Source organism: Emys orbicularis, chromosome 3 (genome assembly GCF_028017835.1).
Source record: "Emys orbicularis isolate rEmyOrb1 chromosome 3, rEmyOrb1.hap1, whole genome shotgun sequence".
Classification (NCBI taxonomy): domain Eukaryota; kingdom Metazoa; phylum Chordata; order Testudines; family Emydidae; genus Emys; species Emys orbicularis.
Genome location: NC_088685.1, coordinates 171,328,992 through 171,352,415, shown reverse-complemented (window position 1 = coordinate 171,352,415; position 23,424 = coordinate 171,328,992). Strand labels below are relative to the sequence as shown.

At 40.9% G+C, this 23,424-nt stretch overlaps 1 protein-coding gene across 1 annotated transcript in view; it reads left to right on the top strand.

The window, feature by feature from the left end:
* The window catches only part of FLVCR1 (FLVCR choline and heme transporter 1), a 29,951-nt gene extending 6,910 nt beyond the window's left edge, over positions 1–23,041 (top strand). The window contains exons 2-10 of the mRNA XM_065401799.1: positions 7,045–7,189; positions 13,168–13,308; positions 14,310–14,377; positions 14,631–14,734; positions 16,022–16,132; positions 18,228–18,333; positions 18,585–18,696; positions 21,565–21,632; positions 22,967–23,041. Of these exons, the coding sequence (XP_065257871.1) occupies positions 7,045–7,189; positions 13,168–13,308; positions 14,310–14,377; positions 14,631–14,734; positions 16,022–16,132; positions 18,228–18,333; positions 18,585–18,696; positions 21,565–21,632; positions 22,967–23,041 (930 nt within the window). The remainder of the gene's footprint in view (positions 1–7,044; positions 7,190–13,167; positions 13,309–14,309; positions 14,378–14,630; positions 14,735–16,021; positions 16,133–18,227; positions 18,334–18,584; positions 18,697–21,564; positions 21,633–22,966) is intronic.
* The last annotated feature ends 383 nt before the right edge of the window (positions 23,042–23,424 follow it).

Below are 23,424 nucleotides of genomic sequence, written 5' to 3'. Positions count from 1 at the left end.
CAAAACCATCTTCTCTAATGGTGTGGAGCTGAGGTAGACATTGTATGACCTGTGTTGACCCCAACAGTTCTTCAGCAGCTGTCCCACAATGCCCCATTCCCTGCAACAGCAACTGCTCTGGTCACAATTGTGAACTCTACGGCGTAGGGTTCATGGAGACCAGAAGCCACTACTCATCTTAAAATCCCTCACTTATTTTTGAAGTTCCTTTTCCTGATTGCCCAGCTTGGCGAGCACATTTAGCAGCGCTCCCTTCTTGTGTGCAACTGCCCAACCAACCATGCTGGCTCCACACACTAGATGCATTCCTGCCTGGAATAGACAGGAGGTATTGGATCTCCTGCGCTTGTGGGGAGTAGGGGCTGGGCAAGCACAGCCATAGACGAGGTATAGAAACATGGACATATACAAGCAGATTACATGGGGGATGGAAGCAAAGGAATGTGAGAGGGATCAGCGGTAGCACCGTGGGAAAGTGAAGGAACTGTGGCAAGTGTCCCACAAAGCCAGTCAATCTGGTTCTGAGCCACAGACCTACCACTTTGCCAACGAGCTGCATGCCATATTTGGTGGACACTCCACCAGCACCCTGCTCGCCATCATGGACACCTTGGCGGAGACCCCTGCCATAAGCAGCGAAGAGAAAGAAGTATGTGTGTGGGGGAGATGTGGATGGGGGCTTCAGCCATGCCATGAGCCAGGACCTGCTCGAGACTCCACCACAGTCTGTCCAGTCCTGCCGGCTGAGCATGTATGAGCCCCAATGAAGTGGAAGGGACCTCAGGTAAGTGTGTGTATATATTTTTTTTCTTTATAATCTTTAAATTTAAAGAGGGCACCTGGCCCAAGCTAACAAGACACACACATTAACTTTTCATTGTTTAATTTGCATGAGAAGAGGTAGGGGTATAATAAACAGGTGTCGTTTGCATGTGCTTTTTGTTTCCCCATAGGGCTAGGTGGGGGGTCGTCGTGCAGAACACTTTATGTACACACAATGTCCCTTGTATCCTCCTGAGAGATCTCAATGGAGGTCTTCATGGAGATACTTAGCAATTCTCTCCTGAAGGTTTCTGGCGATGGCTGCCTTGTTTTTTTCCTCTGCAGTAGGATACTTTTCCCTGCCACTCTGCAATGAGTTTGTCTGGCACCATTGCAGTAAACTGACTAGTGACATACGGGCCTGGGCAGCTTCAGGACACCAGTAGCAGCTATGCTTTCTGTGCCTTTGTCATTCTCAAGAATGAATATCAGCAAATCCACCACTGCCTGTGGAAGATAGTGCCAGTATTCAGTGCCATTGCCCTATACTCACACCCATGGAATAGGGACCAAAAATTTATTTCATGCAGCTGAATTTCCCCCTTCCCCTGGTCATATTCACCATGGCTGGGGCTGGAGGGCGGTGCTGTGCCGAGACACTCCAAAGCTGAAGGGTCAGTAAACATTCCTTTTTAAGAGTTTTTATCAGAATGAGGGAAGGAAGTTTTGAAACTTGCCTTTTTGTTGTGACTGTGTAGCCAGTGATACATGTCTGTTTTATATGTAGCTTCTGCTATTGTGGCCTTTAGGGGTGCCCCCTCCAGGCCCATAGAACGTCTCACTCTGATAGGGAGGAGACAGAAGACTGGGGGAAGACCTGTTCAGTGAGATCTTATAAGTCAGTGCTGCATTGGACTGTGAAGAGAGGGCCAGTGTGGCAGATGGCACAGAGAAGGAGAGAGCAGACAGGAGGAAATCCCAACAGGAAAAGGAGAGGGAGATGCACAGGGACATAATGGGTCTCCTCAGGCAGCAAACCCAAATGCTGCAGACCCTGGTTGACCTGCAAGTCTACAAATCTCAGACTCCCCACCCTTTGCAGTCCTTAGAGAACTCCCTATATCCCCCAGCATATCACATGGCATCTCATGCTGCATCCTATCCGTACCACTCCATGCCAGGGGATAGCAAGAAAACTGCAATTTCACATACACTAATCATGGTTCTCAGGGGTTAGTGTTTGTGAAGTCACAACGGACTGTGTTTGTGAACTGAAAGCAACAGAAATGTTTGAAATTGGAAAGGCAGCAAAGTTGCATTCTGCTAATTTATGTTTTCAAGATTGTATTGCATTGCTTGTTGTATTTTTTCACATTGGTTTTTCTGCATTATTTTTGACACTCAATAAATTTCTATTTTTGAGAATAAAATTATCATCTTTAGTAGTTCTCAGCACACACTGAAGAATGCCTATTGGTATTCAAAGCACATGACACTTGTAAATGTACAGCAAGCACCACACATTTCCTAGCAGCAGCCAAAGCTCATTCCTGGGGGAGTTCTGTGCAAGTGCAGAATTAATGCCCCCTGCAGATTCCCCGCCCCAGGCAGAATAATTGATTCCGATGGAGAGGCGAAGGGAAGTCGTGAGAGGGGTCATGCTGCAATTACATCTTTCACCCACCTGCCTGATGTGGCACCAGAAGAGAGGGCAGCTGGCTCAAGGGTGGGATCAGTCAGCTGTGGAAGAGAGAGGGGTGTGACAGTGCTGGTTCTGGCGGGACCCAACTGAGAGTGCCAGTTCAGGACAAATTGCTAAAACAGGGCAGTCACAGCCCAAGGCTGGGGTTTTTCCACCTCTAAGGCAAACCAAACCAGCCAGACAAAGAAGACTTTGGTCTCACCCCACTGGCTAACCACAAGTCACACAAGCAATTCCCTTAGACACTCCAGTTTCCCAGTATCACCACCAGTGCCACTTGTTATGGGGACAAATGGGTTATGAAAACCAATACCCCAGTAAAAGAAAAAAGGTTCTCTCGATCCCAAAGGACCAAGCCCCAAACCCAGGTCAATATACAAATCAGATCTTACCCACAAATCACGCTGTTGCCAATCCTTTAGAATCTAAAATCTAAAGGTTTATTCATAAAAGGAAAAAGATATAGATAAGAGCTAGAATTGGTTAAATGGAATCAATTACATACAGTAATGGCAAAGTTCTTGGTTCAGGCTTGTAGCAGTGATGAAATAAACTGTAGGTTCAAAATCAAGTCTCTGGAATACATCCCCAGCTGGGATAGGTCATCAGTCCTTTGTTGAGAGCTTCAGTTTGTAGCAAAGTCCTTCCAGAGATAAGAAGCAGGATTGAAGACAAGATGGAGACGAGGCATCAGCCGTTTATAGTCTTTTCCAGACCTCTTTGTTCTTACTGTGGAAAATTACAGCAAAATGGAGTCACATGGGCAAGTTCCTGCATACTTTGCTGAGTTACAAGGCATACCTGCCTTCTCTCATTGGGTCAGTTGTATAGCTGATGGTCCTTAATGGGCCATCAAGCACGCTAGGCAGAACTAACACCAACTTGTCTGGGATATCTCCCAGAAGCATAGCATAAGTTTGAAATACAGACAGTATAGAGCCAATATTCATAACTTCAACTACAAAATTGATACACCCATATAGACAGCATAATCCTAACCAGTAAACCATAACCTTGTCTTAGACACCTCATTTGACCCCCCTTTATACAAGATTTGGTGCCACTACAGGACTTTGGTTGCAATCATGTTCTATATGGTCCCAGATTATATCAATAATGTCACAAGGGGGCAGAGGCTTCCTTCATTACAGCGCTCTGCCCACAGGGCCAGGTGAGGAGGCACGGTGCGGGGCACACAGGGCTGCTGGGGGAATCACAGAGATGGGGGTTCAGAAGGGTTGGTGGGGGGCAGACGGGGGTGTAAGCACAGGAGCTAGTAGAGTGACAACATTGAGGCAGGAGCTGAATGGGAGTAGTGGTGCAGGGAGACAAGGGCAGCTATACCTGGCTGAGTGAGGGTGCAGGGACACATGGGGACAGGGGCGTGAGGGTGGAGAGACATATTGGGATGTGAAGATATGCCTGGCTGAATGGGGAGTGGGGGTACAGGGACACAGGGGCAGGTGTGCCTGACTGAATGAGAGAAGCTAGGGATCAGCCAGGGTCTTCATAGGGGAGGCTCCCTAACAACCCCTCCCCCCCCAAAAACCCCTGCTCCATACTTTCCCACCCACACCCAACAACCTTCTAGGTTCACTCCCAGGCTCCTCTCCAGCAATTACTTCCCTCTTCCTCAGCTCCTCTGTTACTCCTGACTCCTTCAAGCCTTTGCACTGCTTCTGAGGGGTGTGGGAAATAAATTTCTGTGTTGTAGTTTAAATGAATTATTACTCAAAGTTCTGTGTTAATATGCCTAGTAAGGAATCTTTTTGTCTAAAACCATTTCCTGAATATTTGTTGTCTGTATTGTTACAGACATACTTGTTGACAGATATTTTGAAATAAATTACCAACATAATTGAGACTGGAGTGATTATATTTTGTTGTTTTGACAAATAAAATTTGCAGAATTTTAAAATGTTGTGTGTAAAGTCTTTTAATTTTTTGGTGCAGAATTCCCTTAGGAGTAAGTTGAGCTCTAGTAGTGGCCCTTTTGTCTGGCTGTTCAAACTCAGCAAACAGCCATTCCATCTCCACTCTGGTGCCAGATTTTCCTCCTTTGTCTCTCAGATATGCAGGGCCAAACAGGCAGCTATAACCATTGGGATATTTTTCTCCCTGGGATCCATCAAATGCACATTAATCTGTTATTCTGCACCTGCTGAGCTGATAGCTGAATCTTTTTTCTTGGTGATGTCAAAGTGGCCTGTGTATGGCTTCATGAGATGGGGAAGTCTGAGGCCCCCAGAATCAGTAGAGGGATTTCAGATTCACCCATGGTAATCTGCTGGTTGGGAAGAATGTTCCTGTTTGCAGCTTTCTGACCAGTCCTGTGTTCTTAAAAATGCGAGCCTCATGCACTTTCCCTGACTAGCCAACATTGATATTAGTGAGGCATTTCTGATGATCCAGCAACACTTGCATTACCTTAGGAAAATAGCGCTTTCTGTGAATGTACTCTGTGACAAAGTAGACTGGTGCCAAAATAGGGATGTGTGTATGTCATCTTATCACCCACTGTAGTTCGGGAGCTCCATTGCTACAAATCCATCCACTATGTCCTTATGTTTCCCAGAGTCACAGGCCTGCATAGCAGGACACAGTTAATGTCCTACGCACCTGCATGATAATGGCTCCCACTGTGGATTTTCCAAAATTATTTCCATTGCTAGCTTCCCGAGTGCGATCGCTACTCTCTTTGCTGTCAATGCAGCTATCATGCTGGACAGTTGAGGTGAGCTTAGCACATAGATCCAGGAATGTGGCTATTTGCGTCTGAAAGTTTCGGAGCCATTGTTCGTCTCAAATCTGTATTATGTGATCCCACCGGTTAGTGCTCATTTCTCAAGTCCAGAAGCAGTGCTCCACCATCTCTGCAGCTGCTCGGTGAACGGCACCAACAACCTTAAATTGTTTTGCGTTACGTCCCTCAGCAGACTGTCCTTGGGGAAATCACCATGTTGTGGTACTTCCTCTAGGCCTCCATGTGCAAGAGGTTCAAGTGTCCTGTATTGGCAAAATTAATGAGAATAGCATAGAGCTCTGCAGGCTCCATGCTTACGTCAGAGATGGCGAACAGCAAAAAAATGCTGTGTGGGTTAGTGAGATTTTAAAATAAGGTGCGAAAATTATGGAATATGGATGGTACTATGGGATGGAGAATGTTGTATATTGGGAACTTGATCTCTAGCTCCCAGAGTTCTCTGGGTGAGTCATTTCTATCCCATAACACATGGCAAAAAATTCCCAAAAGGCATTGCACCAGATGGCAGTGCAGGACACACTGGGATGCCTCTTTTTGGTGCACCAATTTTGCATTGCCATAAGCACTCCTTGCGAGTACGTGCTGTGCTGACGCAAGTAGCCGAGTATGCATGTGCACGAGCGTCATACTAATTCTGGCAGCTGTACACCAATATAAATTGTGGGGATAAAAGTTTGTAGTGTAGACATGGTCCTAAGGTACTACAGTAAGAACAATATTAAAAAGATCCATGAAGAAATCAATAATTCTGTATTCAATGCAGGTCTTATGGAAAAAGTAGCATATGAGCATATAATTAAAGACTGTATCATAATGTATATGCACATGAGGGCTGTATTAAGATTGCACAAGGAACCTTAATTCTGGCATTTCCTAGCTTGAGTGCTTGACTTTGAATCCTTAGCATTTTTTTTAACAAAGATTTTCGGACATAATTATAGAAATTAAACTACTTGAAATAGTCACTGGGGTTTCTAGCCTGACGGACAATGTTTCACTTTTTACTGAAAAAGAAAATAGTTTATTTTTGCTGAAGTAACGAGACAAAACCAAGAGAAATTTAAAGAAACTATGCTATGCTTATGCCTGCAGAAATTTTCAAATGTTTTACATACCCCAGGAGCCAAATTTTAAATCACAGCCTTCTATTTTTCTTGAATTAGAGGCTGAATTGAAACTGGCCCAAAACATGAACCTGCTACTTTTGTATTTTATGGCACTTCTTATCAGGCTTAATAGTAACTGAAAATGTGTTTCTACAAAGGCATTCCCTTCCCCGTTGCCTTTCTCTTCCTGATTAATCCTGTAGTGAAAATATAATGCTGAACTTCCCTTTTATAACATCAGGCTGTGAAGTCAAATGCAGGATTATGATCAAGAATGAGGGAAGACTGGTCTGTAAGAGAAACGTGTGTCCTGTCTAGATCTACTGTACATTCAGTCACAGAATGACAGGCCAAGTAAATGTGTGTGCATAAAGCAGTGTTCTCGTATGAAATTTCCTCCGTAAAGAAGGATTTCCATATATATATAATTTATTTGTCAGTGTGTAACGTTCCGACTGTAGCATTGCAGTGAAGAGTAGGAAAACTGGTTTATGGAAATATTGGATGTGGGTTGTCAGTAAGATTGACAGATCAATAACTACTGCCCTTCGGTACAATGCAGAAACACTTTTCCTTTGTAATTCTTATTAATCACTTTCTGTGCTATAATATAAGCTCCGTATTCCACAGTGTAGGACTTTTTTTCTTTGTTCTTTTGATTGCTCGTGTTCACAGGAAAATGTACTTGTTTTTTGTTTGTCTTTTTACAGCTTGGCACGGCAATTGGCTTCTTGTTACCACCAGTTTTGGTTCCAAACACAGTTGATGATATTGATCTAATGGGGCATAATATCAGCATCATGTTCTATGGAACAGCAGCAGTATCCACACTTTTATTCTTATTAACAGGAGTTGGTAAGTGAAACATTTCATATAGTGACTGTGTGAGCAGAGCAATCTAATAGTGACTCTAAATTCCATGACCTTCAGCTTTTAGAACAAATTGGAAACCCCGCCTCTCTGACTTAGCTTTCCTTGGAATAAACTTTTCAGTGTGTCACACCAAACATCTGCTTTCTGTCGAGATACTCTTAGCAAGTGGTGAATTAAATTTGCTTGTTTTTTGTTCTTGGGAGGTACTGCTTACTATAACGGTAAAGGCTGTATAAGTAGGTTGAATTCATGTGCAAGTTTTGTTTGGCTAAAATAGTGTTTGCCTGCGTTTAACCATGCTATGCCATGTTGTGTGTTGGCCCTGAGCTGTAGAAAAAGACCTGAATAGACTTAGGCCTAGTCTGCACTAAAAAAGGTTTGCAGGAATAGCTGTATCGGCAAACTCTCCCAGTATAGATGCAGCTTATACCAAAAAGTGCTTTTGTCAGAATAGTGAATACCAGTTCCCCATAATTATATGAGCTGTACCCACAAAAGCACTTTCCCCTCCCCCCCCCCAGTATAACTGCATCTAAGCTAGAGCTTTTGCTGGTATAAAATGTTATTTAAAAAGAAAAATCACAACCCTAACTGATTTCAGAGTAGCAGCCGTGTTAGTCTGTATCCGCAAAAAGAACAGGAGTACTTGTGGCACCTTAGAGACTAACAAATTTATTTGAGCATAAGCTTTCGTGGGCTACATCCCACTTCTTCAGATGCATAGAATGGAACATATATATATATATATATATATAGCCCACGAAAGCTTATGCTCAAATAAATTTGTTAGTCTCTAAGGTGCCACAAGTAACCCTAACTGATGTTACAACACCAGAATATGTTTTAAGAGTAGACTTCGCCTCAAATTCCTGTTTTAACTTTAAACCAGTTGAAATGCCATTGGAGCAAAAAAATTGAGAATAAGCTTCTATAAATTGTACACTGATAATACTTGAGGTGGTTTCTGCATGTTACCTCTTGTGGGTTGTGCTCCAAGGTGCTGCTGAGCTTTGGGAACTTGCTCAAAAAGCAGTGGGCGTTGGGATTGCACAAGCATCCCCTCAAGGCACTGAATGTTCACAGGTGAGATTGTAAGAGCCTGGCCCCAGTTGCTTCAGTATCTTCCTTTTCTGTGGCTAGCTGCAGGTGTAGCAATGCAAAGCTCCCTCAGTTTTGCTTCAGAGCAGAGATCGATGGAAACACATTTAGAGATGTGTTCTTGTTGAGACTGGAGCAGAATCCTCCTATTCTGTGGATTTGTATGTACATTGGTGATCAGACAGGACAAGGCCTGTGTCATTCTGATCCCTCCTGTTTGGGCCAAGTAGTAGAGGTATGTGCATCTTCTGGATCTGTCATGGTTGTCTTCGGTGTGTTCAGAATGCCTAGCCCAGGAAGACAGCCTTGTTCTGCATCCCCAGGCCAAAGTCTCTTCATCTTGCAGCTTGGATTATGAGACATCAGCTTCTGATCTAGCGTGTCCAGTAAAGTTGCATAAAATCCTCCAGTGTTACTACCAGGTATGGAAAAGGTTATCTCTGTTGGCAGCAGATAACATGTCTTCATGCTCTGCTCCCTCTTAGTCTATTTTTGGACTTGTTATTATAACTGAAGTCTCTTGATTTTCTGCCATTCCTTCAGTTGACAACTGTAAAATCTTCAGCCATCCCAACACCAGGAGATTCCCTAAATGACTGATGTCGGTTCAAAGAAGTGTTCAGAAAGAGGATCTCAGCTTAACGGTGCCAGAGTTCAGAGTATTCCTTTTGAACCCTGGGGATAGTGTTCTTTATTCCGCTGGTTGCTAAAAACCAGTGCACAGCAGCAGCGTCCGTGGCACGCAGACTGTGTGTAGCATGCTAGTGTGCAGCAGATTTACACTCCAGCTTGCCAGGCTCTAACCCACCAAGACAAGCCCAAGGTCAGTTACATCTATGATAAATGAATGAGTTGCAGGCTTTCATAGGTGATATACTCCCTTTGCTTTATTCCACATGGACCAATATGTCCATGTTCCTCATGTATAACTTTTACCTAAAGTTGAGCTTGATTTCCTCTTACACCAGATAGTTTATCTCCTGTTTTCTTGATAAAACCTCATCACCTGTCATTGGAAGGAGTTGTGAGGTTTTAGCGGGGCTTGGTTTGCTAAAGCTTCAGGAGGATGGATAGGACATCTGATGTGGTTTTATAAAGCTGGTGAGCTGCTCTTATTTTTTCAGTCTTTGATATTGAATTCACGTTTCTCACTCACAGTCAATGTGAAAGCTGCTGATCAATACTGCAAATTGGTGATTGAGTGTCTAGTGATTACCAAATATCAATGTATGGATTTATCTAACCTGAGGATGACTAAAGTTTAAGGAAGTGGTAGGGGAAAAATACTAATTGAATAGATCAAAGTAATGAGAACTGAATCCTACTAAGATTAAAATGTAAACACTTTCAAGTATTGTTAAATAGCAAGTTAGAAAGGATTTGTGTTTAGACTTTATTTCGTAAGTCTTTATGTGCTTTGTTTTAGTGGTTCCACCTACAGTGAAAAAGGAAAAATGCTAAAGCATCAAATACACCTGAATGGCACTTGAACAATTATTGACTCTGTTTTTATATCCACAGGATATTGAGCTAGTATGGTGTTACTATGTCTTTAGAGATATATACAAAGGTCAGAAGGATTTTAAAGGGTTCATTGGCCTATTTGTATCCAAAAGATCCCTCAAGAAACTCCGGAGCCAATGGTATATTTACAGAAATCCAACTTTTAATACTGTAAATAAAAGAAGTTATACTACAGACTATTAAGGGTCTGATACAAACCCATACCAAAGCATGTAAATTCAGGTACCACTGAAAGTCTGTTCTTGCCCTATTCCAGGGGTCGGCAACGTTTGGCACGCGGCTCGCCAGGGTAAGCACCCTGGCGGGCCGGGCCAGTTTATTTACCTGCTGACGCGGCAGGTTCGGCCGATCGTGGCCCCCACTGGCCGCGGTTCACCGTCCCGGGCCAATGGGGGCGGCGGGAAGCGGCGTGGGCGAGGGATGTGCTGGCCGTGACTTCCCGCTGCCCCCATTGGCCCGGGACGGCGAACCGCGGCCAGTGGGGGACGCGATCGGCCGAACCTGCCACGTCAGCAGGTAAATAAACTGGCCCGGCCCGCCAGGGTGCTTACCCTGGCGAGCCGCGTGCCAAACGTTGCCGACCCCTGCCCTATTCTCTTGTGTTTGTGTGTTGTAGAATCTTTAAGGATTGGGGTGAAATTCACCCTTCTGTAGAGGGTCTGCATGAAGACTCTGTGTACCATTTAAGCCCTTTAAAATGGTGCATAAACAGTATAGAGGTCCTTGACAGGTCTTCTGCACAAAGTTGTGATTTTTTTTTTTTCCATCTTGTGACCTTATGTCACAAATGTTGTAATACTGAGATATAATGGAGTTAGCATAGCAATGCACTTTTGGCCTAATAACTAAATAAGGGAGCTAGATTGACCCTCATTTTGCCACAGTAAGCAGAACATCTAAATACTTAAGGGCTAGGTGATCTGATTAATGTGATCCTGCTTCATTCCAGAGTGGATTGATTTTAATCATGATATAAATCAGCAAGCAGAAAACCTTGATTTAAATAATCACTTCTAATCTTGTTTTGCTTTTGTACTTTTTAGTTATTTTCCTAAATAATAGCTGAGTCTCATTGGTTGGTAACAATTGAAATATGTTGATTTGCTATTAAATATAGCCCTTACCCTAAGTTTTTGGTACTACTTTTTACTAAACTATATCTATTCACATTTATTTTAGCAATTTTATACTGTAACATATGTTCAGATTTTCTTAATTTTTATATTTTTATTGTGTTAGAAAATGAAGAATGACACATTCCTTGTTTATTGGATGATTTTTGTTTGTTTTTGGTTTTTAACTTGTGATTTGTGGCAAACTGAATTTGAATGGAAATTGAAATTCAGTTAAATGCACAAAACCAGCATTTTAAAATTGCTTTTATTAAACTACTTTAAATATGTTGGATACATACAAAAACAAGTAAGTTAATCAAAACATGTTTTGCATTCAAACTGATTTATTAATCAAAGGAAGTACTGTCTGTAGATAGTGAATTGAAGTAATTGTTTCTTGTCTGCATGTCCTTCAAGATTTTGGGGCTAGTCGATCTCTGACATCTTGTTTTTATTCAGTCATTGGAAGAGGAAAACAAGCTTTCCTGCTTTTTCAGCTCCCAGTCAGTTCCTTACCTTTGAATTGACTAGTCATTGAACTGAACTAGTGGAATAAACTGAAATGAAGAAAATATTCTCTCTGCATCTGCAGAAGAAGCTACTGCTGTCAAAAGCTGGTTTAGCACTTCAACAAACGCTGGTTCCAGGTACTTAGCCAGTGACTTCCATCAGTTGAATGGTTTGACTCTAAAACGTAGGCAGCAAATGTACTGATGAAATATTATTTTTTTTAACGATTTTAATGTATTATAGTATGTTTAGACCTTAATATAGGTTGTCATAGGTTGTGTTAGCAATGTTAGCCAAAAAGAATATCTCCCATCTAACTAGGGTTCAAAGACGCTTTCAAGGAACGTCAGCTGACTTCCTCTTTAGTACAAGGACAAGATAGAGCATGAGAAGGAGCAATCAACAGTTTAAACACTGTTCCTTTTTTGCCAGTCCTCTAATGCAGGGGTTATTTAAGCAGTCTGCAAAAGATTGTTGTTACTATAGAACAGTGGTTTTCAACCTGTGGTCTGTGGACCCCTGGGGTCCGCAGACTATGCCTAAGATTTCCAAAGGGGTCCACATCTCCATTCAAAATTTCTTTGAGGTCTGCAAATGAGAAAAAGTTGAAAATCACAGCTTTAATGTAAGGGGCAACAACACAAATCAGATTTTCTCAAGTTTTGTTCTTCAGTTATCCGTGGGGCCAATCAGAAAGAAGAGAACTGAGTTACTGTAACTTGACAAGTTTCCAGTGAAACAAAATGGTCTCCCTTGAAGTATATCCAGAGTAAAGGACTCTTAGGACTTATTTACATGAACATTTAGTTCACAGCCGGCTGGGGTGTGAATATCCTAACCTACCCTGCTGTGGATTAACTGTGCATGTGGACCCTGCTGACCCGTACCAGTTCATTAATGCGCTTTGATCTAGTCCCATCTCAAAGAGGACTAGATCAAAGAGTGCTAACGAATTGTTTATGTGCGGAGCAGAGTCCACATGGGCATTTAGTTCACAGCAGGCTATTGTGGGGTATATTCAGACCCCAGCTACTGAAAACTAATCATTTGTGTAGACAAGCCCTTAATCTTGGTCCTTTACTCTCAACCAGGAGGAAAACAAACTCTTTAAAAAGAAGTTATGGTGGAGGCTTACCAATATTAATGCTTCAGTTTCAGGATCTGAACTGTTGCATCTTCTTTCTGAACTGAAGTTAGCTCAAGGTGTATTTAGGAATGTGCTGATTCACTGGCTTGTTTACTTCTGGGACTCCAACTACAAACTGGACCAGGTCCAAGTAGAGTGGAATATGTTGACCCTGGTGTGGTTAAGCTGTTCAGTCATCTTGAAAAGAGAGAGACATAGTGCTCTGAATAGTGTGCCAATTAATTTATGCCACAGCATGACTTTGGCATTTGCTTGGACTAATTATATTCTAAGTTTTAAGGGCCCAAACATGTGACAGATGAAAAATGTCTCTAGGATATGTTTGTCAGTAGCGCTCCAACCAGAGTGAATGGAGGTGGCATGTTCAGACTGGCTAGCCCTCATTGGAGGATAAAGTCAGAATGGAAGATGTTTGTTTATGCTTTCATAAAAATCTACTTTACAATGTTCCTTAAGCCGGAACATTTTGTATTCACATAAAATCCCAAGCCATTACTCAAGGCAAACTGGTAAAGATAAGTAGGGTGAAAAATTCTTTTAATGTTGTTCTTTTCTGTTTGTTCTAGTGTTTGATGAAAAGCCTAAATTTCCTCCAAGCCAGGCTCAAGCAGTTCTCCAGGACATTCCTCCTGAAGATTACTCTTATAAACAATCAATAATTAACCTGTTCAGAAATATTCCTTTTGTGCTTTTGCTGATCAGTTATGGTGAGTGTTGCCTTCTGTCTTTAGGCTGGTAATAAAGGCTAGATACGTTCCTAGAGTCCATCTGATCTTTGCCATGCCATCACTCGTTTAGCAGCTTGAGATCAAAAACTGTAGGTGGCCTGTGGTCTTCTCAAAAACTATGAGCAGAATTCAGTGCATCATGGTACTTTTGGAGGAAGCAGGTAGATGAAAGGCTGTCATTAGCTCTACTCCTGACATCCTTCACCCACTATAGTAGAAGGACTACTTACACTGTTTGTACTAGCACTTCTGGCATTCAAATTGGGCCTGGAATGACTGAAGCTTAATTGATGTGAAGCCTTGACAAATCATAGTCTTTATAGCTGCTAAATGATTGAGAGAGTAGTTCTGAGGGGACAAATGTCACTTAGCATGGTAAATGTCTCTAGTGTAGACACAGCCTGGGAGAGCAAGACTTGCTGAGGAAAGTAGCTTTATTGCTTATTGCTTTGTTTTTCTCTGATGTGTGGAAGACCTAGGGAAACAAACTGTGGGAACAATGAAGCTGACTGTGTACAAAATGCTTTTAAATGCACAAAGCAAACCCACTGAGGAAAACATAAATATATTTTCTCTAATCTCTTTAAGTTATTATCTTAATTATCATTTTTAAGAATAGGTAAAATACATTCAGACACGTGTGATTTTTAATTTTCGTGCCTCCTTTTAAGGAGTAGCTAACATAGACCCCTAAAGTTATCATTCGAATTCTCCTCATCCAGACAGATGGTGGCTTGAATGCTAGCCCTTGAGAGTCTGGGCACAGATTATAGGGGGAGGGTGGGGGCGCTTTAGGATACAGAGAAACCTTAAAAAAAAAAAAAAAAAAAAAAGTGCGATAAAGTAGACATCGAGCTGGTGACTTACTGAATTTCCTGGTGGGGAACGTTGCTTGTTTAAATGTAAACGTTTGATTATTATTGACACTTATGATATGGTTAATGATATGGAGGGTACATCATGTTGTTTTTCTATTGCAGGTATGATGACTGGGGCATTTTATTCTGTCTCCACATTATTGAACCAAATGATAGTGACATATTATGTGGTAAGTTTCTCTTGAATCCTTTGCTTTTTCATTTGTATATCTGTAGAGTTAGTGTCCCAGATGTTTTATAGGCATTTTTGTGTGATCAAGGATTCAGAGTCTCCTTTGTAGTCCCTTAAAATTGCATGCTCCATACAGTTATGGAGGTGATAAGTACTAGTGTTTGTACTTATAACTGTCAAGAGGCCTGAGAGCCTGACTCCTTGAGTGGAAGTGAGTCATTAATAAAAACCATATAAATATTTGTTGAAAGGGAGAAGAAGTGAATGCTGGGAGGATTGGCTTGACACTGGTGGTAGCAGGAATGGTGGGTTCCATTATTTGCGGTTTGTGGCTGGATTACACCAAAACATACAAGTAAGTGAGTGGAGTTGGGATGGGCAGGGGTAGGCGGATGTGCAATTGTGTTAGGAAAAAAAAAGTCTTCTATAAAAATGCAAAGATTCAAGTGCACCTTTGTGGAAGGGAGAAGGGAAATGATTAAAAAAAAAAATCAGTATGTCCATGATTTTTCTTTGTCCTTGAGGGAGTGCCATGACTGAGACTGTGGTAAGAGTCTTAGACTCAGTCTCATTGGTTTCTGGCCAGGATGAGGTTTTGGCAAGGTTGGGCTGAGTCCACTATAGTGTGATGTGAATTTGTAGGGGTTTCTGTCTATCCCTGTGGCTGGAGAATGCATGCATGATGTTAGCAAAATAGGAAAGGCATCTTGGGTTCCAGCAGTCCCACCGCTCTCCATTTTATCTTGTTCCAGCTTTGACCCAACAAGTCCCTCCTTTGGTGGAGCATACTGGCTTCACCACATTGTCATATTGTAAATTAGGATCTTAATTTATTAATTCAAATTTTTGCGTCCTCTGCTGGATCTTTAAATAAGCACAACACAGCCTTTAATCCAGGGCATGTCTGTGCAGCAGAACACTGTTACAGGCTCTGTAGTATGCACATGCTGTGGCATTTAGCAAACATGTACAAGGGAAATAGGGGATGTTGATTTTTCAAAACAAGAACTCTCAGTCTTAGAGTGAAGTTCTTATTTCAGTGACTGTTTCTTTATCATAAATTATGTACAATAGCTTTAATAACCCCAGTGGATGGTAATGCAGTAGGATGGTTGCTCTGCTGCATATGATTGGCTAATAAAACAAGTGTGTGCCTCAGTTGCTCAGTCTGTAATACAATTTGTAAAATGAATAGTTCATTCTAATCAGATTTGGCTTGTTTTTTATCTGACTCTTCACTTTTATTGGAAATAGTGTTCAATTTGGCTGCTTGAGATTTGATGTAGTATAGCATGTAATCCAGTAGTGTCGTTCAGAGAATGCAATAGAGCAGGGAACTACAAAGGGCTTGACGTCATCTTCTGGTGTAACTACTTGTCCTCTGTGAGTCTGAGCAAGTCATTCCCCTCCATTGTGGCTTGAATAAAGCAGCCATATAACTAAGGGAATGAGGAGAATGGGGACAGACTCACTGAAATGCATGATATAGCTGAGTTGGAATTACCTGAAGCAGATTTTTAAAACTGATATTTCAGTTGTAGCAAAGAGAATATGTAATATTTACATGACTGTTCCATGTTTGACAATATGTATTGTCTTCTCCGGTTTACAATGGGTATTTTCTCTTGGGTTTTGTTTGCAGACAGACTACTTTAATCGTTTACATTCTCTCATTTGTTGGAATGACCATATTTACTTTCACCCTGGACATTGGAAAGCTTGTAATAGTGTTTGTGACTGGAGGAGTGCTTGGGTAAGGAATCAAAGGGGAAAGGAAGACATGTTGTAATTCTAGTTAAAAACTGTATTTAAAGGTATCTAAGGGCTTTTTTTAAACTAAAAGACTATACCTGTAAAACTCCCTTTCCATACATACAACCTATCTTCTGCTACAGATACAATGGGTGAGTGGACCAAATTCTAGTCTCTGCTGAAGTCAGTAGATTTACTCTCAATTTTCACTGGTGTGATGAAGACCAGATTTAGCTTTCTTATGAGAGCCTGATCCAAAGCCCATTGAAACAAATGAGTCTTCCCATTGACTTCAATGGGCATTGGATCAGGCCCCCAAATAAACAAAAGTAGTGGGGTTGGGCATTTGAGCTCACTAATACTACTTGCTAATATGTACAATTTATATTTTCCTAGCATCCAAAATATGCTAGGCACATCCCAAATGCAGAGGAAGATGCAGTCCTTGCCCCCAAGAGCGTATAATCTAAAAAAAACCCAGAGAGGTGAGGAAAGGGATATACAAGCGAAGCAATTGTGGTGATGATAGGCGTTAAGTCTAAGTTATAATTGTAAAAAGTAAGTACACTGAGTTCCCATCTGCCCTCCATCATTCAGTTCGCCCAATTTCCACAGCAATCCCCAGTTGCAGTTCTAGTGTCTCTACTGATGGTCAATCCCGTTCCTCCGCATAAATGAACAGCTTACTCATTAAATAGATTAGGTGACTAAATTGCCTGTTTCAGTCCTGCACTTGCAAGAAATTGGCCTTTTAGTAAAGGGATTTTAGTGAAGAGAGGGTAGTGGCTTTGTGGACCAGCTCCAGAAGGGAGCTCTATATATAGAGGGTGGCATGGAACAAAACACAGAGATGGTTATGGGAGAACATAAGAAAGGCCATACTTGGTCAGACCAAAAGTCCATCTAGCCCAGTATCCAGTGGCCAGTGCCAGGTGCCCCAGAGGGAATGAACAGAATAGGTAATCATCAAGTGATCCATCCCCTGTCGCCCATTCCCAGCTTCTGGAAAACAGAGGCTAGGGACACCATCCCTGCCCATCCTGGCTAATAGCCATTGATGGACCTATCCTCCATGAACTTATCTAGCTCTTTTTTGAACTGTTATAGTCTTGGCCTTCACAACATTCTATGGCAAAGAGTTCCACAGGTTGACTGCACATTCTGTGAAAAAATACTACTTTTTTTAGTTTTAAACCTGCTGCCTATTATTTACTTTCTCCACACCAGTCATGATTTTATAGACCTCTATCATATCCCCCCTTAGTTGTCTCTTTTCCAAGCTGAAAAGTCCCAGTCTTATTAATCTCTCCTCATATGGCAGCCGTTCCATACCCCTAATAATTTTTGTTGCCCTTTTCTGAACCTTTTCCAATTCCAGTATATCTTTTTTGAGATGGGGCGACCACATCTGCACACAGTATTCAAGATGTGAGCGTACTATGGATTTAGATAGAGGCCATACGATATTTTCTGTCTTATTATCTATCCTATGATTCCCAATCTATCTTAATGATTCCCAACATTATGTTTACTTTTTGGACTGCAGCTACACATTGAGTGGATGTTTTCAGAGAACTATCCACAATGACTCCAAGATCTCTTTCTTGAGTGTAACAGCTAATTTAGACCCCATCATTTTATATGTATAGTTGGGATTGTGTTTTCCAGTGTGCATTACTTTGCATTTATCAACATTGAATTTCATCTGCCATTTTTGTTGCCCAGTCACCCAATGAGATCCTTTTGTAGCTCTTCACAGTCTACTTGGGACTTAACTATCTTGATACAAAATTATTCATCTGCAAATTTTGCCACCTCACTGTTTACCCCTTTTTCCAGATCAATGAGAACAAGACAAACGTGAAAGGACTAGAATCTATGGTGGAAGAATATGAGAATGAAATTGTAAGACAAGGGCAGATAACTAGGGAGGTAACCAGATTAAGCCCTAAACTATATAAATTCTTGAAATCAAGCACATGACACTGTAACCTGATACTTTAAAATGACCTTTGTTCTGGTTTGTTTTTCATATCCAGAACAATGGATTAGAGCCACACTTATGATACTCTTGTCGTCCCCCCTCCCCCCTTCAGCTTCTTCATGACAGGTTATCTCCCGCTTGGCTTTGAGTTTGCTGTGGAAATTACGTACCCAGAGTCTGAAGGCACTTCATCAGGACTCCTTAATGCTTCAGCACAGGTTATTGCAGGCTTATTCTTGTATATGAGGGTAACATTTAATAAAGCCTCTCTGCCTGAATTTTTGGGGAAACAGTCCTACATTTGGCTACTGGCATTTTATTGCGCTCCTATAGTGTTTGTTTATTTACCAGTCTCTAGACTGGTAGATAAACTGCAATACACTGATCTGGATTTTTATAAGCTAAATTAGAAGAGATTTACTAAGTGAGTCTAATAAAATCTGAAATGTTTTATGATGATTGATTACAGATATTTGGGATTCTCTTTACGCTGGTTCAAGGAAAGCTCATAACAGATTATGACCCTCGTGCGGGAAACCTTTTCCTCTGTGCATGGATGTTTGTAGGCATTATTTTAACAGGTAACTAATCACATTTGCTATTTATCTTTATTTATGTAGATATTTTTGTTCTTTGTTGTTGAGACAGTGTCTCCAACAAAGCAATAGAGTTTAAACACACCGTTTTCTTATCTATGTCAAAGGATGGAAAATTATTTCTTGATTAAAGAATCGTTATTAATATTTACTGCATGCATACCTCATTCTAAGGACAACACAGCAACTACATATACAGTCATATTCCTGGCTGCATCTCTACAGTGTCTTCATAAATTTAGAACATTTGACTATCTTCAGTAAACATAAATGAGGAAAACATACATCAGTTTAAATGAGTACATTAAACTGGATTTATTTTTAAATCCAAAGTATGAAAAAGCACACTTAAGGTATAGAGATTTTTGGATAGATTTGGTTAAATGGATTTACAGGGCGAAGTTAGTTTCGCCAGCAAAGTCTGTCTGTTTACAAGCCAGAGTGATTATTTAAATATGTGGGGTTTTTTTAGATCCAATCAAATACATTGCTCAGCAAATAACTGCAAATTAGGCTGGAAATAACAAATAAATTGTTAACAATGAGAGTAATAAACCATTTGAACAGCTTACCAAGGGTCATGGTCGATTCTCAATCACTGACAATTTTTAAATCAAGATTGGATGTTTTTTCTAAAAGATATACTCTAGGAATTATTTTGGCCTTGTGTGTCTGGCCTGTGTTAAACAGGAGGTCAGACTAAATGATCACAATGGTCCTTTCTGGCCTATGCAAAACTCCAGGTTTTTTTAATAATTGATTTTAATGTTTTTGGAGTGAATGACTATCTCTAGTAGTTGCCTGGGGTGATCACTCTTCCAGAATAGAATGATCCAATAGTTGTATAAACAGACAGCACAAAGCTTTATTTTGTGAAAAAGAGGTTTCTTTGTATGAACTTGATCTGCCAGTTTGGAGGTGAAACCACAAATTCCTTCCAGCTGCCATAAGAAAAGGGTTGGAATTGCCTAGTTATGGTATTAGCCATCAGTGATGGCAGCTATCTCATTCTCTGGAGTTTTGACTGCTAGAGGGGTATTATTACTTACAAAATTATGAGAATAAGGAGTTGGCTAAAATCTGTAAAACTAATCCTCTAGAAATCTAACAAGAGCAACTAATGTTTCGTTGGGCTTTGCTCAAACCTGATGGCTCAAGAAAGCTCAAAGTTTTATGTGCCTCATCCCTATAGTGTTGGATTGCACATATCCACATGTGCACTAGTGTGTGTATTGGGGGATGGGGCTCTTGTGCATATTGGTGTTTGAGCGGGATAAGAGATTTTTGCCTGTAGGTGTTACTGACAAGCTTGCAAGGCTGCCTTATAAGATCTCGTGTTATCTGATGCCCTATATATGTGGGGCATAAGCAATTCTACTAGTAATTGTCTTACAAATTACTTATTTTTTTTAAAGGTTTTTAACGGTATGCTATTAATGTGCAAAACATTCATGTCATCTTGTAGCTGGCTTTTGAGAACTGATTAGGCATTCGCTTTTTAATGACTTGTTAAATTTTTGGATGGCATTGGCATTCTTCACATTTATTTTTTGTCTGCAACTTCTTTGTTAAAGGCAAAACCATCCATTATGGAATATAATAAGGAGAAAAACTAACCTTGTTAGCCAATTAGAAATACCCACCACTGAGTGTGTGCTTAAGATAAGAACCTTTTGATTATGAGGAATGCTGGATGTCAATTGGCTAGTGAGGAAATAATGGCATTTTATGTGTATGTGAAAGTTTTCTCTCACTAGCTTGAGTTTGATTCCTTGGCTTATAGACCTTTTTTAAAGGTAAATTATCCAATGAAGAACTAGAAATTTGGTTGTTAAAGCTTTATAGGCCTATATACAGTATCAGCTCATAAAAGTGAATAAGCACTGCTTCACTTTTGTAGTAATCCAGAACATTTTTGATACTGTAATAACCCTAGTACTTATATAACGTGGTGCAAAGAAACTGAAGCAAATCACGCTTGTTTTATAGACAGGAGCTTATCTATGCCTCAGATAAAGTGGCTTGCTCAATGTGCCACAACAAGTCAAATTCATGGTTAGAGTGTGGGATTTTTTGATCTCGGGCCTGTGGTTGGTTCACTGGACCACACTTGTAATTTAATGCATTTGAATGTCAAAGCATGTTGCTTTGAAGAGAGGAACTGACTTGCAGGAATCTTACCTGAGAGTGCTTCCTGGAGTACTGCGTCCCACTCACATGCTTTCATTCCCCAGTGGGTGGCTTGATAGCATTCTTCTCTGGTGGTCTGATGTTTAGTAAGAAATCCATGGACATTGTGCACTCAAAGGGAACATGGGAGAGGTGCTGGGGCATGGAAGTAGATGCTTTCCCTCTAGAAATAAAACTGTTCTGTTCTTCTTTCATAAAAGAGATTCTGTACATAAGTCTTCTATTCTGAGGGCCTTCTTCTGTGGGGATTTAGAGACATGCAAACAGCCTGACAAGATTTCATTCTGGGCAGCTCTAACATTCTCAGACTAGAGAAATTACTGTTTGGTTCACAAATTTATACCTGGGACTTACTTCCGGGTACACATGTAAACAGCTGAGTGTGTGCCAAAAACGTCAACATTCACCACACCCTTACCGATGGCTTAATGCGGCTAAGAAAATGTCATATGTAAAAACTGTTGTTAAATGGCTTCTGTGAGGGGCAAGTTTAAAATTTGTGAATAATATGGGTAGGTGAATAAGTCAGAGTGCAAATAAAGAAATCTCTTTTGAACAAGTGATAAAGTAATTGCCACAACTGTGCCATAGTGGTACAGTCAGTCTCCTGGAATGGTCGCGTTATGGGAAAGTTGGGGGTTATAAATTTTTTCTTTGTTTCAGCCTTAATCAAATCTGATTTGCGGAGACACACTGTAAATTCTGGGATTTTGAACACAGACATTAAAGCTGTAAGTGATTTAACCTTTTTTATTTTGGTTGTATTATTGCACTTAAATATTTGACTTGTAATTTCATGAGTATTTAACATCAAAATACAATATGTGACTGCTTCCTAATTCAGCTAGAGCAACTGATACACTTCAGGACCTGCCCTCAGTTATCTGATTATTTCTCTATGTAACTGATATGTGTATATCTCTTAGCAGGATTACATGGCTTAGGGGTACATGCTGTACATTTGGCATTTCAGTGATATAATGGTCTTCCCTTTAAGTACGGTCCACGTGTGTCTTAAAGAAAGGCATGGTAGAGTTTCATGCCATGACGAATTTATTGAGTGCGGTTTTGGTGTATCCCAGGGATTGGCAACCTTTGGTACGCGGCCCGTCAGGGAAATCCGCTGGCGGGCCGGGATGGTTTGTTTACCTGCAGAGTCTGCAGGTTCGGCTGATTGCAGCTCCCACTAGCTGTGGTTCGCCGTTTCAGGCCACTGGGGTCTGCGGGAAGCGGCGCAGCGCGGGCCGAGGGATGTGCTGGCCACTGCTTCCCGCAGCCCCCATTGGCCTGAAATGGAGAACTAGCGGCTAGTGGAAGCTGCAATCGGCCGAAACTGCGGACGCTGCAGGTAAACAAACTGTCCCGGCCCACCAGTGGATTTCCCTGACGGGCTGCCAATCCCTGGTGTATCCCTTTGTTCCTTTTGAAGTGAGGGAAAGTTGAGCAATAAGCATTGCTTTAGGTTCTTTAGTAGATTACAAGATGTGTACCCCAGCTGTTAGCTTTGCAATATATTACATAGTCACTAGTTGTTTAAATGAGGGTAAACCGTTGAAATCTTTCCATCCTGTAGTTTTCTTGACCTTCAAGGAAATGAAGATGCCTTTGTGAAGTCTTACTGTAACAGCATCTATCACACAGTTTTCTGCCTACTTTAGGTAATTCACATGTACCTATAAGTTACAGCAGGATTTCCTTATTTTCAAGATTCTCCTCTATTGTATTTAAATACACTGGGGATGAGCTGAATGTTAATCTCAGTAAGATCCATGTCAACACTCCATCTGTAATATAGATGGGAAAATTATATAATTTATAGGAGATCTAAATTCCATATGATTTTTAATCAAAAATTGGAGGGGGAAGGGAATCTGTTTTTTATGCCTTTCTATTATCATCTAACTCAAACTAATTATTCACCAAATCTAGTTTCTAAAACAGTAATGTAGTCTAACTGGCTATATGAACTGTAGAATTTAATGATTAGTTTCATTGTTCCCAGGCAAACTGAAGTCAGGGACCGCTTCATTTGTATAACTACTTAATCCCTTAATTCTTTCTGCAGGTACCAGTTGACAGTCCTACAGAACATGAAAAGAATAACACTGTGTTAAAAAAACAGCCAGAATCAGCCATGTGAGGCAGAAGGAAAATACTCTAGAAACGCACAAGTTTCATGTAATAGTGAACTGCACTGATTAGCATAATCACTGGATTTGTATGTATGAGTAGTAAGAATTTTGTTAGAATATTGGTGTGAGAGTCGTGCAGTATTGCTGAATGAAGATGCACAATTCATTTTGCCTAAGGCATAAACGGTTTTAACTTTATATTGAATATTTATCATAGAGTTTTTCAAATTTGGTAGTCTCATTGGTAAAGGTTTCTTTGAATGTTGTCCACCCTCCCGAAAGCAGTGCATGCTCAGAACCACATGGTAAAGAAACTTGCATTTCAAAATATAAATGTCATAACAAATGGCCAGTCAGTTTTTAATGAAGTCAATACATTTGGTTAATTCAT